The sequence below is a fragment of the Squalius cephalus genome (genome assembly GCF_949319135.1).
Source record: "Squalius cephalus genome assembly, chromosome: 2".
Taxonomy (NCBI): Eukaryota; Metazoa; Chordata; class Actinopteri; order Cypriniformes; family Leuciscidae; genus Squalius; species Squalius cephalus.
In genome coordinates, this window is record NC_137123.1 from 55,415,346 (window position 1) to 55,435,733 (window position 20,388).

General features: G+C 36.4%; 1 protein-coding gene across 1 annotated transcript in view; it reads left to right on the forward strand.

The window, feature by feature from the left end:
* Positions 1 to 20,388, forward strand: part of sdk1b (sidekick cell adhesion molecule 1b) — a 246,457-nt gene that overhangs the window by 145,054 nt on the left and 81,015 nt on the right. The window contains exons 7-15 of the mRNA XM_079896655.1: positions 2,805 to 2,831; positions 7,488 to 7,599; positions 8,928 to 9,118; positions 12,651 to 12,734; positions 14,838 to 15,035; positions 16,871 to 16,987; positions 17,085 to 17,252; positions 18,175 to 18,277; positions 19,283 to 19,456. Of these exons, the coding sequence (XP_079752781.1) occupies positions 2,805 to 2,831; positions 7,488 to 7,599; positions 8,928 to 9,118; positions 12,651 to 12,734; positions 14,838 to 15,035; positions 16,871 to 16,987; positions 17,085 to 17,252; positions 18,175 to 18,277; positions 19,283 to 19,456 (1,174 nt within the window). The remainder of the gene's footprint in view (positions 1 to 2,804; positions 2,832 to 7,487; positions 7,600 to 8,927; positions 9,119 to 12,650; positions 12,735 to 14,837; positions 15,036 to 16,870; positions 16,988 to 17,084; positions 17,253 to 18,174; positions 18,278 to 19,282; positions 19,457 to 20,388) is intronic.

Below are 20,388 nucleotides of genomic sequence, written 5' to 3' on the forward strand. Positions count from 1 at the left end.
TTAAATATATATGCATGTGTGTGTATTTATATATAGAAAATAATTATACACCGTACACACACATATATTATGTAAACAAACTTTTATTTTGGATGTGATTAATCACGATTAATCGTTTGACGGCCCTAGTTTTTATACATTTTTGTTTCAGTTTACAACTAAAAACGCTGTATTCTGCTGCCAGGCCAGTAGTTGGCGATGTCACTTTGTAAAGAAACATTACGCACATATATACATGAACGTGTAATACGCATGACGCCAGCGGTTTCACAAATTCGTGTTTTGTTGTTAACATAGAGACGATAACGGTATCTTTAAAAACTTGCATTTCAGACCGTCAAAACGCAGTTGTCGTGTTAAAGGAGAAGTTCACTTTTAAAATGAAAATTCTGTCATCATATACTCACCCTCATGTTGTTTCAAAGCTGTATGAATTTCTTTCTTCTGCTGAACAGAAAGGAAGATATTTAGAGGAATATCAGTAACCAGACAGTTTTTGGGTCCCAATGACTACCATAGTATATTTTTTTCCTACTATGGTAGTCATTGGGACCCAAAAACTGTCTGGTTACTGATATTCCTCTAAATATCTTCCTTTCTGTTCAGCAGAAGAAAGAAATTCATACAGCTTTGAAACAACATGAGGGTGAGTATATGATGACAGAATTTTCATTTTAAAAGTGAACTTCTCCTTTAATGAACAGCCAAAACGCATGAAAAGTTTTCAGCTATTAGGAGAAAACAGTGGAAATGGCCCTTAGTTAACTATAATAAACCTGCCTCAGACGTACTAAAAGAATCATGATGGATCCAGAATCGTTAAGTGCAATCAGAATCGGAACCAGAATCATTCAGATGTCTTCCTAATTACTGTGGTGACCTTGAGCAAGACACTTGTTTTACTCTCAGGGACGGGATTGGAAAACGCACATTTTGTCAAAGCATGTGTGCTAACCAGGCCAGAGCTCACTGTTAAGATATTTCTATACAAAACTAGATTAAAGATTCATGTAATGAGGTCGTGTGAAAAACAATGTAGCACAGTTTGTTTAGTTTGGAATGTTATTATTTTATAATGTGTACTGTGTCACTTGCTATTTCTAGCATTTTTGGCAGTGCCAGACATTTTGGGTCACATTCTCACAGTGTGACTTCTCCTACGACACCCGTCTAATATATAACCAATTAAAGCACAGCATTTGCTGAGTTTGTGGTGTGAGACAGAAAGCAACAGAGACAGAGAGCGGGAAAGACATTACCTTAACTCTTTTCCCACCTGCGTTTTTTTAATGGTTGCCAGCCAGTGCCAGCATTTTTGATAAGGTTCACAAAACTTTCATGGCCCCCAGAATATTTTGAATGTTCTGTATCTGAACATATGTGACCCTGGATCACAAAACCAGTCATAAGTCGCACGGGTATATTTGTGGCAATAGCCAACAAAACATTGTATGGGTTAAAATTATCGATTTTTCTTTTATGCCAAAAAATCATTAGGGTATTAAGTGAAGATCATGATCCATGAAGATATTTTGTACATTTCCTACCTTAAATATATCAAAAATGTATTTTTGTGAGTGAATGCAGCACAATGGCCAACGTAAATGGACAACTTTAAAGGTGATTTTCTCATTGTTTCGATTTTTTTGCACCCTCAGATTCCAGATTTACAAATAGTTGTATCTCGGCCATATCCTAACAAACCATACATCAATGGAAAGCTTATGTATTCATCTTTCAGATGATCTATAAATCTATAAAAAAAAAAAAAAAACCATAAGACTGGTTTTGTGGTCCACGGTCACATATGTTCTTATGCTCTTATAGAAAGAACTATGGAAGCATGTTTCTGCCACAGAATAAAACATTTTAAAAGATAATTGCGATTTTTTTTTTATTATCTCACAATTCTGAGTTTACATCTCGCATTTCTGACTTTATAACACACAATTGCGACTTTATCACGCGATTCTGACTTTATACAGTCCTATACCTCTTTGTGAGTTTGACATATTATTCGGTAACGTAAGGCAGTTTTGATTTATATGCTGTTAAATGTTTGATGATCGCGTTAGTTATTTAGTAAAATAAGTTAGTACAATGAAAACAGTTATTTTAACTTGTATTATTAATTCACATTCTTAGTTTTTACTTGATTTTTGATCAATTAAATGCAGCCTTGGTGAGCATAAGAGACTCATTTTAAAAACATTTAAAAATCTTACCGACCCCACAACTTGAACAACATCTCAATATGAACTCATGATATATTGTCATATTTATCATCAAATTTCAAATGATCTGAGCTAATCCACCCACACTCATTTTATTGACAAATAAAATTGTTGGACAAATATTTTTGGTATCTGAAACCTTCAAATCAATTCAATATTTACATTTGATGAATCTTCAAAATGAAATTTCAAAATGAAATACTGATCAAAATGCATTTCTTTGTGTGTGTGTGTGTGTGTGTGTGTGTGTGTGTGTGTGTGTGTGTGTGTGTGTGTGTGTGTGTGTGTGTGTGTGTTTGTTTACTCTTTGTACATTCTGCAGCTCATTTTGTTGGTTAAAGTGAAAGCAGGAAGCTTATAATTGTGGCTCTTCCATTAAGGGCAGGTCATGGGTCAGCGAATTCCCTTAATTACATGTCGTAGGTGTGACGGAGGGGCCAAAAACAGTAGAGCTGATGTTGCTTTGGGCTTAAAGTTTGAGAATATATGAGATATTTTAGTGAGAGGAATGTTTTTTTTTTCTGATTTCTTTATTCTCTCTTTCTTTGCTCTCTGTGACCTGATGAGCAGTAAACAAGAAGAATCGTGGTTCCCTTGGTAAGACACTCTAATGAACTCTTAAAGCTTGTAATCTTCACCCGTCCTCTCTTTCATTCTCGTTCACATCACCTCTTCTCCTGTCTCCTTGCTCTGATGACATCAGATGATCATCTACTTTGAGATTTTGAATTATGAAGTGAACATTTGTCCTCTTGGCATTTCCCTTTTTCTGATTGCCCAGAAGACGAGACACGGGCTATGTTTGGATTCATTTTGAGCAGAACAACGATGAGAAGTAATAAAACGTGTTACCAGTATATATGCAGTATGCATGTATTTAATTCCAAACTTAACCATACTCTAGTTTAGCTTTTATGTCTAGTGAATCTCTCGTATTTCTTACCGTTATTTTGCATTCTGTGTATTGCATGCATATTAGTACAAAATAGCATGTATAAATAATTATTGCCTGATCATTTGAAATGGTTCTGTGGGTAGCCCTGCAAAATAAGAAATCCTAAATCCCCCCCCCCCCCCCACACACACACACACACAGCATGATATATAGTTGCACACTGGTTAATTTGTGCATCGACCAATCAGAGTTGAGAATCCTGAGGAAAAAAATAATTTCCTGGCTTTCCCTTTCCTGTCTGCTTTCACCCATGCTGTCTTCCTCTGTGTGTGTGTGTAATCTCTCTTGTACTGTGTGTTTAGATGGATTTGTTAGAGGCTTAAGATAATGGATTCTCCTGAGAGACACATTTAATATCTCCACATGTCGTAATCTCACTCACTACTCATGTAGACACTGGATTAAGATTATTACGTCCGATCTCTCTGAATGACCCCTATCCTCGTGTGTGGACTCTTGCGTGTCCCTGTAGCTGTGCTCTACATTGTTTTACAACCATCTTGATATGCTCAAGGCGACTAATCTCTGCGCCTGATGAAAGTCAACCCGTGGAAGACAACGGCGTGTCAACACCATGTCAAACACCATTCTGACTTAAGTGCACAAGGCTGTATAAGCGGCTGACAGCAACGTCACCTCAGAAGCACGACACTGTCTTTTCCCCTTAGTGCAAATCTTCCTTTTCATTTGCGGCGTTCTTCGGGCTACTATACTTCTGAGCTCACTCTGAAAAATAACACGCAGCTATAATCAGCACTTCCCCAAGCACAATATGAGAATAGATAGACTCGCAGAATTATTCTGTCAGCAGTGGTGAGGGATGTGAGCTAGGGTGTGATTCTTTATTTTCGGTTGGATCATATTTAATGTATTTATGTTAATTGTTTGCCATCCAGCATGATATTGCAATTCACAGTGTGATTTAGACAAGTACGGTTGTTTGTTCTGGAACAATGTTCCTGTCAATTGATCATCGCCAACTCAACCCCTGAAATCAGAGGACACTCAGTGGACACCCCATCTATCTATATCCATCTATCCATCCATCCATCCATAATATTTTAATAACTTATATATTAACCAAATAAATAAATCAATTATATAAACTTATTAAATTACTGTAACTTGTTAAATTATATTAGCTTATATTAATGAATCAATTAATACTTTATTTATTTATTTGACCATATACAGTATATAGATGAAGAGTTCAGATGCAAAAGCCTCTAAGTGCCATCTGAAATTTTCTTCTAGAATGATCATTTTTATCAAGCTTGTATATTTAAGTTCAATAATTTCACTTAAATGACATCTTCATTGCCATTTAAGTGAAATTACTGAACTTAAATATACGAGCTTGATAAAAATGATCATTCTCGAAGAAGATTTCAAATGGCACTTCATATATATATATATATATATATATATATATATATTCATAAATAAATACAATTTTAATAAATAATTAAACATTTTTTTAATAAATAGGTTAATTCTTTATTATTAGTAATTATTTAATTTATTCATTATGTATTCATTTATATGACCTCATTTATATAAATAAATCATATTTTGCATAAATAATCATTATAATAAAAACAAAATAATAAACAATACATAATATGGTAAAAACATATAATTAGGAAATAGGTTAATTAGTTTGTTAATTTTCTTTTTATATATTTAAATAAATACAGCCAAAAGCCATGTGGCCAGGTAGATAGATGGATGGATGGATGGATGGATGGATGGATGGATGGATGGATGGATGGATAGATGGATAGATAGATAGATAGATAGATAGATAGATAGATAGATAGATAGATAGATAGATAGATAGATAGATAGATAGATATCAACCATAGCATGAAAATTATTTTCGACTCATGGTATCAGCCAGATTATTAATATCAGTGGATCCCTACCTTAAATCATAGTGCACAGATTGTTTGAAAGAATTGTTGTTCCAGGACCAACATAGGATGTGTAAATCACTCTGAGCACTGATATTCTGCATACATCAGTAGAACAAAATTGGACACTATTTAACACCATATGCATCAATGTTTTGCTTTGAGTCCTTGGCTCTGTATATAAATTTAGAATGTGCCAGTCTATGCAAATCAGGTTTCAAGCAAAGTAATAAGATCCAAACCTTAGGTGCCATAGTTTAACACATACTGGCTACATTTAGAGTGCACACACAACTACGATTCTGAAAAAGCATTCGACTTTTCAGAAGTAACACTCCTATATATCTTGTTCCTCTTCTTATTGACTTTTCCTGTTCAATTCCATTCGCTCGCTCCAATCTTCTGTATTTCATTTTCTGCTTGCAGATTTCTGCTAGGTTTTTTTGTGGTTTGTTTGTCATCTTTTTTGAATGATGAGGTACAGTGAGATGAATGCATAAATTACATACATTCCTTCTGAGATTACAAAAGTTAGAGCATCTATCACTGCTGTGTTTGGAGGATGTGAGAATGCATTACACCTTTCCAGTCACTGATCAAAGATCAGATCAAAGCGTGTGTGTGTGTGTGTGTGTGTGTGTGTGTGTGTGTGTGTGTGTGTGTGTGTGTGTGTGTGTGTGTGTGTTTGCATCTGTGTGCCAGTTTATCTATCATGGTAGGCTGGTTTTCATCCGAGGTGCATGTTCTCACCTTTCTCTTTGAGTCTTAAAGGAATCATTTGTATAAAAGGAAAATTCTGTCATTATTTACTCATTCCATCTTTTATTTCTTCACATTTGAAGATCAAATTACAATGAATGGAGACTGGAGTTTCCAAACATTAAAAAGGAAGTACAAAAGTACCATAAAAGTGTCATAAAAAGTTTCAAACTGAATGACTCATACACTATATATTCCAATTTTTATAAAGCCATGCCATGGCTTTAAGTGAGAAACAGCCCAAATATAAGTTTATAGACAATCTTCTCCTCCATTTAGTCAATGAGTTGAACTTAAAGAACTGATTAATGAATGAATTCAGGTTCTGTGAACTGGATCAACTGATTAATTGAAAAGATCTTAATAGAACAATTTGCTTATGAATAAAACATCATGAGTTCTCTAATGACTGTGCCAAGGAATGCACTGTATGACTTGTATAAATAACTATTTTAAGCTGCTTTTAAAAGTATCATAAAAGTATAAAACTGTATGGCTCAAATGCCATATTCCAAGTCTCATGACCCCGATAGCTCTAAGTGAGAAACTTCATAAAGTTCATAAATAATCTCCCCCTCCATTTAGTCAGTGAGTTGAACTCAAGAACCGATTCATGCATGAATTCAAATTGGTTCTGAGAACTGAACCAACAGATTCATTGAAAATCGGTTGTCTATAAGTAACATTGCACCTACATAACGCTCATTAGAGTATTAGTAGAGTATTAGTAGACTGGTAGGGTTAGGATTAGAATAAGTTGACAAGTGTATGCAAAGTTACTTATAGTCAACAGAATGTTCAAATCAACCATCTCAAGTTCTCTCATGAATGTGCCAAGTCATACATGACTCGTATAGAATAAAAGTATAAAACTGTGACTCAAACAATATATTCAAAGTCTCATTAAGCCATGCGATATCTCTAAGTGAGCAACCAGACCAAAATGTATGTTCATAATTAATCTCCTCGATAGCCGATACGACCCGAATCAGTGAGTTTATCTCAAGAACCGACTCATGCATGAATTCAGATTGGTTCTATAAACTGGGTCAACTGATTCATTGGATAGATCTTAATATAACGATTACTTTAAGAATCAAACATCACGAGTTCTCTCATGTATGTGCCAAGGAATACACTGTATGTATGACTCATATAGAATAATTTTCTGAAAAACATCACATGAGTCATATGTGCAACTCTTTTTGCGATTGAAAGCTTCAGTTCCCATTCATAGTAATTGCACGGAATGACATGAGGACGAGTAAATGACATAATTTTCATTTTTGGGTGAACTATTCCTTTAACGATGCAATCACATGTCATTTTTGCCACTCACCTATCTTTCTCCGTCTCCCGCTCTTTCTTTCCCTCCTCTATCATCTGTCAGCCATGGATAGTCATTTGACTTTCCTCTGCATGTATTATTTTTCAAAGAATGAATTGATTCAGAGAGAGGATAAAAAGAAGAAAGAAAGAAAGAAAGAAAACTTAGCACCTCATCACAAAACCTTATCTCCCCCATGATGCTCAGTCTATTAACCTGATTGATTGTGCCAATAATCAGCCCTCTCTCTCTCTTTCTCTATCTCTTTTTTACCATTCTTTTCCCTTTCTCCATCTCAGACGTTATTGCCCCCGCTGAATTGGTTGCCCCGGTGATAGTGATTGCACCTAAGAACACATCAGTGGTTGCCGGGGCGAGTGAGGCTACTTTTGAGTGCGTCGCTAATGCGAGGTGGGATGTTTGTCATTGTTATATTGTTTTTTTATTATCCATCACAGTGGTGATGTCATTTACATCAGTCAAAATTGTGATTGTATCTGTCATTTCACATTTCTTACAATAAAACTTGATGACTTTGACTCTGTTATGCATTTGTTTCAACTTAATGAAGCCAAACTCAGGTTTCTTTCCTGTGTGGGCATATTTCCTGTTGAAATTTAGGTGTTAACTTCATATATTAATAATAAAGGAAAATCTATTGTTTAAATGAGCCGCCCTATAGCCTTTAGCTTTCATCACAGCCAAGATATGCCACAAACCTTGATTTGCCACTTACATGTTGGTAGAAGGTGGTTCTTATTCTAGAGAGCATTTGATTGATCAAAACATTGTGTAATGCAGAATGAGTCATCAATATTTGTTTTCCTGAAAGAGACTGTCAATTTTAAATGTGTATATCTTCTAATAGTGAATTTTGTTCATATTTGAGTACTCTAGCTAAAGGTTGGAGTTGATACTTTTTTGAGTTTCTTCTCCTCACCAAGGCTGCATTTATTTGATCAAAAATACAGTAAAACTGTAATATTGTGAAATATTCTTACAGCTGAAAACAAATGTTATGTATTCCTGCATCATATATTCAGCATCATTACTCCAGTCTTCAGTGTCACATGATCCTTCAGAAATATTTCTATTATGCTGATTTGCTGCTCAAGAATCATTTCTTATTATGATAAATGTTGAAAACAGTTGTGCTGTTTAATAATTCTTTAGAAACCATGATACATTTCTAAGGATTCTTTGGTGATTCTTTAGTACAAAAGATGATTTTATTCAACATTTAAATTAAATAGAAATATTTGAATCATTATACATTTTTGCTGTCACGTTTTTCTCAATTTGATGCATCACTGAAGTAAATTACATTTTACAATATATAAAGTTTGAAAGTTTTAATAATAATTATATTTCACAATATTACTTTTTTATTGTATATTTGATCAAAAAAGCAGTTGTTTAGAAAAGTGCTGAGCTGAGTTTTTGTACCATCTATTGGTTTAAAAGAGAATAAAGTCAAATGCACCTTTTACCTTGGTGCGCCCTTAACCCCATTGTACCCTATATAAAACCCACAGAAATTGGCTGGAAACATCAAAATTTGTTCTTCGAGGCCTAGCCCACCTGTTAATTAGGGGTCCCACATATTTTTGACCATATAGTGTATGAATTTTCTTGCATATTTAACACATAACTAACTGTGCTCTTTATAATTGTTGGCATGAGTATTAATTTCAGTCTGGCAGTTAATGTGCTGTGTGTTGTGTGTGTGTGCGGAGCAGATCTCTTGACAGGCTGCAGGTGTTCTGGAAGCGTAATGGGGTGAGACTAACAGCAGGAGTGGACTCATTCGGTCGCAGGCTGGTCATCAGTAACCCCACCTCAGCAGACGCGGGTCTGTACGTGTGCGAGACTGCGCTCAGAAACAGCAGTCAGAAGAGCACAGAGGCCAAAGCGTACCTCTCCGTGCTGGGTAAGACCATTGCTCTTTCTCTCGTGCTTCATGCAGGTTCTGGCAGATGCTTTAAGTATTATTTTACTGAAATGACCTAGAGAGCAAGAGTTTGTCATTTAATTAAATACTGCAGTGAGCTCAATTCTTTTTCATGTATAATTCCAACGTTTTTTTTTTAAAAGCAAAGTCACGACATTTCGTCAATGCCTCTGGGCGGCTATTTCTAGTCAAGTACAGCTCCTCTCTACTTTTCCAAGCTTTTATATCAATTACTGTAGATATGCCAAATCAGCAGAAATGTATAACATTAGACCAAAAATGAAAACAATAACAATAACTTCACCAAAAGTGAAATGAATAAGCCTCAGGCTGAAGGAAAAGCAAATTCACACCTGTACAGTAGAGGGCGCAGCTCAAACTAACTTTCAGATCTGCTGCTGAAGAGAGCTGTCTGTTAATACATGGAAAAACAAAGTAACTTGTGTTATTTATTTGAAAAAGTAACTCAGATATTTTTGTTGTAAATTTAAAAGTAATGCGTTACTTTACTAGTTACTTGAAAAAAAGTAATCTGATTACATCACTTGCGTTACTTGTAACCCAACACTGGCTGTAGCCATGAACTACATTTAAAGTCAGATGGATTTTGATTAGCTGTCAATGGGTCTCATTTTTTGTTGTTGTTGTTTTTTTATCCTTGTTCTAATACAGGGTTTCTCAAACTCTGTCCTGGAGGGCCACTGTCCTGCACAGTTTAGCTCAGTGTTTGATCAGGGTTGGAGCTAAACTGTGCAGGACAGTGGCCCTCCAGGACAGAGTTTGAGAAACCCTGTTCTAATACATTTTAAGTATTCTAAATGAGTGACCTTGTGCATTCGAAGTTTGTAATTTGGTTTTCACAACTTTTTTACAGCCTTTTGACGCTCTCTAATGACACGCTTTTGACTGAAAGCAAGTGCAGCAAGGTCGTCAAGCAACGTATTTGAGGTTTCAGTTTGTACATTTTTCATAGATGTAGAACAAAGTTAGTGAATGAATCATGAAAACATATCAATTGCTGTACATATGCCAAGTCAGCAATAAAATTTTAAAACATCTTCAAATTTGATCATCACACCAAAAACGAAAACCACAACAATCAGTTACACTTAAAATTACGTTAGCATCCACACCAATGGATATTAATTTATTTATTCTAAGTGCACTGCTGTAGTTATGAATGAATGAATGATGCATTTATATAGCGCTTTACTATGTACTACTGTACACCCAAAGCACTTTACAATCATATCAGGAGTCTCTCCTCAACCACCACCAGTGTGCAGCATCCTCTTGGATGACAGTACAACTGCACCAAGGCGCTCACCACACACTAGCTCTAGGTGGAGAGGAGACAGAGTGATTCAAAGGTAGTTATGCTTTCACTCCACACTCTTTAAAATTTTATGGATTTCAACCATCTGTCATTGGGTCCCAATGACAATTGAACCGTGGTCTCTGGCGTGGGAGGAGGGTGCGATACCAAGGAGGCTAAAGACCGCAACCTCTAGCGTCAGTCATGTTCCTAACCTCTTTCTAATGTTAATGAATTTTAAGTATTGTAAATGAATGACCACATGACACTCAAGTTTGCTTGCATCACATGCAAATTCCTATAGTATCAAAACGTGGGAATATCTCACCTCTCTGCTCATGAACATTTATTAGAAGAAGTGGCATCCCCCAGTAGATCTAACTGATTTACTGAAGGGTTTGAGGGGACCTACACTGTTGAGAAAGCTCTCAGATGGAGCATTTGATGGATAGGTATGATTAAGAAATCTTTCTGAGGGTGTGGAAAGTGTCTGTTTGAAATCAGAAATACATTGGATTTCCAAAATCACAATTAGACCTGCCTCTGTGACATTTTCATCTACAGACGCCTACATCAGAAGTTGAAACGCAACCTTTAGCAACACACAAGCCCTGTTGTAGATGCTCTAAAGTTTTCATTTTAGCTAAACTATTTGGCTACACTTTATTTTAAGGTGATGTAGTTTCATTGTACTTACTCAAATAAGTACTGAGTAATATTAATTAACTGCATGTACTTACTATAGAGTTACTTACTACTATACTAAGTGCACGTAGTAAAGTGTAACTACTGTACGTCACCTTGAAATAAAGTGTTACCCAATTTTGTATCTCTCAGTAAGTGGGAGGACAATTTTTTTATTATGGTCTCTATACACATTTATTCACACAATAGCAAGTTGGCTCTCAGTATTCCTTGTCACGTCATTGGCGTTTTGTCCGAGCATCACGACTCTCAGTTTCCAATGTTTTCAGAAGGTCAGTGGGCTTTAAACATCCTCAGCCTCTTTAACATCTCTGCTCTTTGATCCAAAAACACAAATATTACTCTCTGCCTCAAGATCTTTTTCACCAAAAGATGAGCTATGAATATTTATACCTCAACTCGCACTCTTATTAGAAACAGCAACGAATATTCTTTCAATGAGCTTATCTGACAGGTGTGCGCCTTACATGATTGGGCGAAAGGGGGGCATGCATATGCATGAGGCAGCCAATGGAGTGATGAATAAATTGGGGCTGTTGGAGGCTCAGAGAGACTTTTATAGAAAGATAAAGTGAACATGTCAGTGCAGCCAGCAGTGGAAAAGAGGTTGAGACGGAGGAGGTATTTATTGTTTCTGCCGTTGAATCCGATCCAGGCGCCAGTCTGAATATGTATATCCTGATCTGCATAAACGTACAGTGAGACTGAATAAGTGCTTATTTGTTCGGGAAGAACGAAAAGGAGGAGAGGAAAGAGAGAAGAATGGATGGGAATGAATTGGAAAAACTGTGACATTGTTATGCCGTTCGTTTTTTTTTTTTTTTTTTTTTTGTTGTTGGTTGTTTGATATTCTTCAGTAAGTGAAAAGCTGTTATCAGCATTACGGTTAACAGGTCCTTTGTCTCCTTTCATTTGGAGTGAGTTAGAAAGAGAGAGAGAAAAACAAAAACAAATGTCAGGTGTGTGAAAAAGTAACATGAATCTTGCTCTTTCTGTCATGAATAAAGGGGAAAATAAAAGGGTTGAGGATGAAAGGGTTTTCTTTTTTTTATGTATACATATATATATATATATAAAACCTTTTTACTATTATAATGAGCTAAGTGTGGCACCAAAGACCGCTGGGAAAAGTCTGAGCACACTTCTTGCTTTTTACATGTGACAGTATACATCCATACTTTCACTCTTTTATCATGACCAAAAAATACACTTCCTGAATATCTAGAACACACTCAGATTGGTATTAAATGGTAAAAATATAAATCCAATCCCTGTTATGAGGTACGCCACACATGATGTCTTCCACAAATACAAATACTCTAGCAACCACTTAGAATACTAGAAACCACCCAGAACACCTTCACCTCATAACAACATTCCAAAAGGATGAAGAGTTTTACACTTTTTTTGCATCATTTTCTTCAGAAAATGTTAAAATGTTGTTTATACTTACTGTACATGTTTGTGTGTGTGTGTGTGTGTCCTTCACAGAGTCCCCGTACTTCACGTCTAAACCAAAGAGGTCGGTGTTAACGGAAGTTGAGAAAACCGTGGAGCTTCAGTGTCAGGCCAAAGGTAAGCCCCGCCCACTGCCCCGCCCCTTCTAGAAACAGACAGCTGTGTCGCACCTATCAAATTACTGCAGCACCTCTGAGTTTGAACACTTTACAGTCATATAATACATGTCCTAAATACTCTGCTGTTGTATAACCAATCCCCTGCAGGATACCATAATCTTTATATTGTCAGGAGTATAAAGACTGCCAGCACTAGAATAAAAAAGCCACTTAACTTCCAGCGCACTATCTTTCAATCTCAAATGTTTGAATGTGTCTTTTTAAAAGCATAATGTTCCCATTTCTGCACAATGTTATAGCACGTTCATTTTATTGTGGCCTGTGTGCTTTCAGCTGACAATTTGCTGGAAGAACGTCATTTAGTTTATGTGCTGAGTCAACCAGAGACGTGCTTTTATCATAATCGTTTGTCGTCTCTGAAATTTGACCTTTTCGCCAAGCGCGCCGCATCGACCCCTGCTCGTTTCCGCAATGTGTCCTTATTTGAATTCATCTTTATTTAATCGACTAAATGATAATAAGCGGTCAAGTACATTAGAAAAAGCGAGCGAGACGCTAATGGTATTAGCTGTTAATTGGCGTCAGTGTTCATTCTACGTTAGGATCTAGTTAAAAGACATTAGGTATATCATTGGCTCACAGGGCAACGGAGGAGTAGAATCCAACTAGAAAATCATTTTAACAAGCTGTGTAAATCTGACCTACATTTCAGCAACAAAGTGCCAAGTGTCTAAAAGTTAAACTTTTCATGACTTCTAACAAGGAAAATTCATAAAGAGAGACCTCAAACGGTTCTTTCTTCTCAACTTTTTTTTTTTTTTTTTTTAGTAATATTTTTTATCCTTTATTTAACGGAAATCTGGACAGTTTCTCCTTCATGAAACTTTTTAAAAGTACTCAGACTTTTTTTTTTTTGTGGCAAAGATTGCACCTCTGCAATTTACACTTGCTGAGAATCTCGGCTCGTTCTTTTTGCACTTCCGTAAGGGTGTGAAGCTGAGTTTGTGCACACTTTGTCATAAACTGTCAGAAATTTAATTACAGCGAGCTTGTTTTTGACAGTCTTATTTTAACATCCTTGTCTTGCATCCCATGGGTGTGACACGACTATCGACGCCGAGGCTCCCTCCATAGGAGGCGGGGTGGAGCGGATTCACGCTATTTGACCTTTTAAAGTGTTGAGCTGCAGGATTTATCCATGATATATTCTTTAATTTGCATATCATGATGAGCATATCATGAGTTCCTTCAGATGAACTTAATTTACAATTATTGCTAATACATATAATTGCCGTTTTATTCATTTTCGCGCTCGCTTCTTGATTTCTCACTCCCTCTCTCTTGATCTCCCCCACTTATCCTCCTCTCCAAATCTTCTCCCTTTTTTGTCGGTGAAGCATGTCAAAATTTTATTGGAAGTTTAATCAATCAAAGCCAATTTATTAGATTAAATTTTCATTAATTAAACCAAAGTGTGCCCTGATGACGGTCTATTGATGAAAATGTTAACTTTGTGATAAATCAAACACTGTGCGTGTGTGTGTGTGTGTGCGTGTGTGTGTGCACTTTGGTAATAATTTTCTCATCTACCAAAAGTCAAATGGCATTTGTGTAAATCTAGCCCTTACAAATTTGGTGTATATAAGGTTGGAATACTTAAGATTTGTTTTGAACTGTTTTTGAAAGAAGTCTCTTATGCTCACCAAGGCTGCATTCATTTGATCAAAAATACAGTAAAAACAGTAATATTGTGAAATAATATTACAAATAAAAAAACTGTTTTCTTTGTTAATATATTTTAACATGTCATTTATTCCTTTGGATTTTCATCATCATTACTTCAGCCTTCAGTGTCACATGATATTTCAGAAATCATTCTATCACAGGATAAAAATAGAAAAAAATAGAAAACAGTTGTTTTAAATTGTAATAATATTTTACAATATTGCTGTTTTACTGTATATTTGATCAAATAATAATTTACCCATGGCATTATAGACTTCTTTCAAAAACATAAAAAAAATCGTATTTATTCAAAACCTTTGACATTTATATTATGATATCTGCTGAAATACCTTGTGATGCTTTATGTTTTATTCAGGAATTCCCACACCGAAGCTGGAGTGGTTCAAAAATGCCGTCCCGCTCTCCACACTGAACAACCCTCGATACAAACTTACGTCTTCTTCCATGGTTCTACAAGTACGGAGAATTCAGCCGGACGATGCCGGAATATTCCAGTGCTTCGCTGAAAACATGGCCGGAGAAATCCAGGCACATACCAACTTGATCGTCACAAGTAAGATGAATAGTTATAGGAATATTTCACCCAAAAATGCAGTTCTGCCATCATTTACTCCCCTGCATGTTGTTCCAAACTCACATGACTGATTGTCTTTTGGTAGATATTTTGAATTTTATTTTTGTGCTTGAGAGCCCAAATATGCTTTCATTGTATGGACACAAGATATTCTTCAAAATCCTTTTTTATTTTTTATTATTATCATTTTTTTTCATGAAAAAAAAAAAAAAGATGTGTTTGGAACACATCAAGGGTGAGTAATTGATGACAGGAGTTTCATTTTTTGGGTGAATCATTGCTTCAAGCTAATGGGAAGATGAAGCATAAATACAGCCATGGATGTTTTAAAAGTCAGTGATCTCGCTCTCTTTTCCTCTTGGTTGTGAATTGATCAGGGAGTTCAGAGACCTCTCATTGATCTGTGTAATTAATCAGTGTCTACTGAGAGATCAACCTTTAACACACAGACACAGACACACACACACACACACATACACACAGCACTTAATCAACACCTCCAGCTCTCTCTCGCTTAGTCATCCTCATCTCTCTTTTGCTCTCAAGCTTCATTTCAGTTCACACCATTTTTTATTGAAGTTTAAGAGTTTTAAAGTTAGGTACATTCATCATGTAAATAATTAACAAGTGAATAATAATGGATGTTATAACAGTGGTGTGATATTTAGAGCAGCAGTTTGTTCACTCCAAATACTGCATGTATGTATGAGCAGTGACCCCATATACTTAAACGCTCAAGTCTCACATAAAATGTGTGAATTTCATTTCATTATATCAAAATATGAAACCAACCATCTGCAAACAAATAATGCTTAAGCTACACTACCATTCAAAAGTGTGAGGTCATTAATATGTTTTTGAAAGTCTTGTATGCTACTGTATTGATACAGTAAAACAGTAGTATTGTGAAATATTATTACAATTTAAAATAACAGTTTTAGATTTGAATATATTTTAAAATGTAATTTATTCCTGTGATGACAAAGCTTACTTTTCTTCAAAAATAATTCTAATAAGCTGATTTTGTGCTCAAGAAACTTTTCTTTTGTGCTGCTTCATATTTCTGTGGAAACAGTTATACCTGTGTGTTTGTTCTTCATCGCCATGATTTTGTTAACTACCACATCAGTTGTGACAGATAACATTTTTTTCAGGATTCTTTTATTAAAAGAAAGTTCAAAAGAGCAGCATTTTTTTTAATTATTTTTTTTTTTAGCAATGTAAAACTCTTTAATGACTTCTATCAGTTAGAATGAATCCTTGGTGAATTAAAGTAGTAATTCTCTTTAAAAATAAAAATAAAATTCTTACTGACCCCAAACTTTTGAATGGTAATGTTTCTTAAAATTCAGTTACTCCTGAAGTAAGAGATTTGAAACATTGTCACACAAATAATGTTTTTAAGTGTTAACAAAGTATTTCCTGGCATCTCAAGATACTGTATGTTAGAGTAGGTGACATCTAAAACTATTAAATTGTGTTTTGCTTTTTTCCCCCAATAATTATTAAAAATAGTTGTATTTTGGCTCACATTAATGAAATTCATTTGTCATGCCAAAGGACAATTTTGATTAACGTAAAGTCCCCCTGTAGTATTAAAACTCATCTTTGATCACCAAAATTACATATATAAATGTTTTTTCCTTGATCCAACATGCCTTAAAATAGCTTGAATGTAACTCTACACCCTTGCCTAATTTAGTATACGTGGTTCTAATATGGAAATTAGCCTAAATTATTTTTAAGTGCCCAATATTCTCTTTGGGGTCACTATATTTTCTTAGACTTTTCTGACTCACTTGTTTTCACGGTAGGCGTGTCACCATCTTTCACCACGCCCCCTTCTGACATCACTGTGACTGACGGAGCGTCAGCTGTCTTCACCTGTGAGATATCTGGCGCCCCCAAACCTGCCATTGTTTGGAGGAAAGGTGCGTAAATTACATTCACTCCTGTTTGCACTTCATTTACACGATTACACGATTAACATGTCAGCAGTTTTGTGACTAACCCCTGTGATTCTCGCAGGTTCTCAGGTGTTAGCGAGCGGATCGGTGCAGATACCTCGTTTCACTCTGCTGGAGTCTGGAGGCTTACAGATACTACCCATAATGCCGAGCGACGCAGGGAACTACACGTGCTTGGCGTCTAACTCTGAGGGGCTGGTCAACGCCACAGTGGCCCTGACAGTCTTGAGTACGAAACTGTAATATTGTGAATAATATGCTGTTTTTAATGAATTGAAAGTACAAACAAATTTAGCATATTTGAAATTCAGCACCGACAGGATTGCAGACAGTTTACAAACATGCCTTTTATCAGCAGTCATTGTTTAGCTTAATAGCGGCATTCATTAGCTCGGCTGATTGTAAAGGCATGGCAGAGCACACTATTTGTGAAATGTTAAGTCTTTTGCAGTAATTTCACACCGGAATAGTGTCATCCTTAAATCCCAAGACCTCAGTTTATCTTGCTGTGCATGCTTAATGATGCTGATGTAGGTTTACGCTTGAGCGTGGGTGCGTGGAAGTGTCTTAGAGCATTTTTGACATCCAGCCTAAATAATGCTGTTTGTGGATTGGCCACTTAAAAGGAAAGCAAGAAGTCTCCCTGATTAAAACTACTGCGTGTAATTTATGCACCGTTGGCGGCGTCAAACGGAATGTCAGAAAAACTATACTTGTCTACATTGTTCAGACAAAAAAGATAGCCCCGCCCCAAACTCACACCATTGGTTGAGCTGGAAGTTGACATTTCGGGCCGCGCAGCGACGGTATTTGCAACATACAAATGGCTGACTTATAGTTGTCAGTGAGCATTAAACTGGAAGATAGCGTTTTAACGTCGGACACGTTACATGCATTAGCTTTAATCAAGTGAATTGGACCCAGTGGGTTATGTGTGTGAGAGAATTTGTTCATTTGCTTAGCCGTACTATATGGTCATTGAGACGCAGTGTGAATATTCGAACGTTCATGCTTTGTAAATTTCATTCTGTTTTGCTAATGAAGCTGTCAGTGGGAATTACTTAATAGGGTTAAAAGAACTGTGAATAATGATGTTGGTAATGATTAAACTGTGGCGGGATTTTTGTCCTAAACTGCATTTTATTAATCAGGTCGAACCTTTATTTCAACACCCCCTGAGGATCAGCGTGTCATTAAGGGAACCACCGCTGTGCTGAACTGCGCGGCAACCCACGACCCCAGAGTCACCGTCAGGTCAGAGCTTGAGCTGAGATGCATGTTGAGGAACATGTTTTTGACATTTTTATTTAAAAAACGTAAGCAAATTTTCTAATTAGCAAAGTCAAGCATTACTCTTGATGTTAATCATTAGGTCACTGTTAATCATTAGGTCATTAGGTCACTGTGATTGTGTCACTGTGTACACTGCCAAATAAGACATACTTTGTTGATCCTGGAACAACATTCCTGTCTGAAATTTTTTTACTAATCCTGTCCCCACCCCTAAACCTAACCCTACCCCTACCCAAATAATAGGTGAAATAATAGGTGAATAACACTGATGTACAGTAGAAGCACCTAACCCTGGTTGTAAGCCTAAACTTGACATAAACTGTAAACGTGTCCCTCAAATCTGATTGGTTGATTGGAATGTTGTTCCAAAATCAAAAAAGACCTTGATCCAGGAATATGTTGTACTTGGGGAAATCACGTTCACTGTTACTCAAGACCTCTAACATAACTCATCCCACTCCACTGGTGCTATACAGACATAAATGAAACCTTAAATCATGGCACTTGAGTACTTTTCTAAGCTATCTGAAGGTGTACTCGAGGTGGTTAAACTATGATGGAAATGCTTAATAAATGTCTACAGTAGATGCACATCAAAAATATGTCTCATGATTGAATAATTTGCTCAGATGATTGGCTCTCATAACTGTCTCTTATTTCTACTGAGTGGCAATTTAGTTTATAGGAAAACAATTTGTTTTTGCAATATTTATGGTTTGCATTTTTTTTTTTTTCATAACTTACATTTGCAACAGAGACTTGGGCTAGTAAGCAGCAACCTAGCAACCATATTATATAGTCTTTATCCACCTTGTTTTGGTCATTATCAAGCACATAAGGAAGAGAAGCCAATATGGAATTTGATGTTGTTCTATTTCAGGAGGCTAAGTGTGTTTTCTGCAGGTCTTTGGAGTGTGATATTTTTAGTGGATTATGAGTCATCATAAAGAGTCTTATTTTCCTCAGATATGCATGGAATAAAGGAACCAAGCCTCTGAGCGTGTCGACTGGTGGGCGAGTGTCAATGAAGGAAGGTTCACTCCACATCAGCCAGACGTGGTCCGGAGACATCGGAGATTACACCTGCAGGGTCATCTCACCAGCTGGAAATGACTCCAAAACCACCCGACTGGAAGTCATGTGAGCAAAAATAGACACAAACACACAGATCCTTGCTAACATCCACGTTCGATACGAAACGCTTTGAAGGGACTACACTTGTACAGTACATGTGCACTCAGTACGTATTGGGGTGCTATTGTAGGAGGAAGATGCTTGGATCCCAGCTACAGTTCTGAAGCCAAGAGAACCATCCAAAAATGGGCTATAATGATAGGACAGAGGAGGGAGCAGCTGTGTTTGTGTGTGTGTGTGTGTGTGTGTGTGTGTGTGTGTGTGTGTGTGTGTGTGTGTGTGTGTGTGTGTGTGTGTGTGTCGGGACGCGGGAGGAAGATAAAGGGAGAGTAGAATAAGATAGGCCTGATGCCCAAGGCCAAGATCATCTCCTTTGACGACTAGCCAATGTTGCTAAACTTCTGTGGCATCAGGAACTAATTAAACACACACACATACATGCGCTCAGATATTAATTACTGCTTCTAGATGGCTGAATGTTGTGCTCCCACAGATTGTCATATGGATGGATGCAGAGGAAATCTCATCGATCTTTGAAGTAGATGAAATACACTGAGTAACACGAATGACAGTGTGCAGCTTGTTTAATTGGATGCGTTTGAAAATATTGTTCACAATCAGAAAAATACAAACTTACCAAATCGACCCAAAAGGCCTAAAAGCTTGTCTTTTGTGTCAAAAGCCTTCATAAGTCTTTCTTAACCAAGTAACCGTTCAAAGGCTTGGGGTCAGGAAGGACATGAGATCACAGCAATAGCAAACGATCCAATCAATTCCAGATGGACACAATCATTATATTTTTTCTTGATTGAGAAATTGTTTCACTCGGATATACGTCACAATAAGAAAGAACAGACCAACGCAACTTCCGTTTCGTTCCGGCCTTAATACTTTAATGGATGCATTAAATTGATTAAAAGTGTCAGTAAATACTTAAA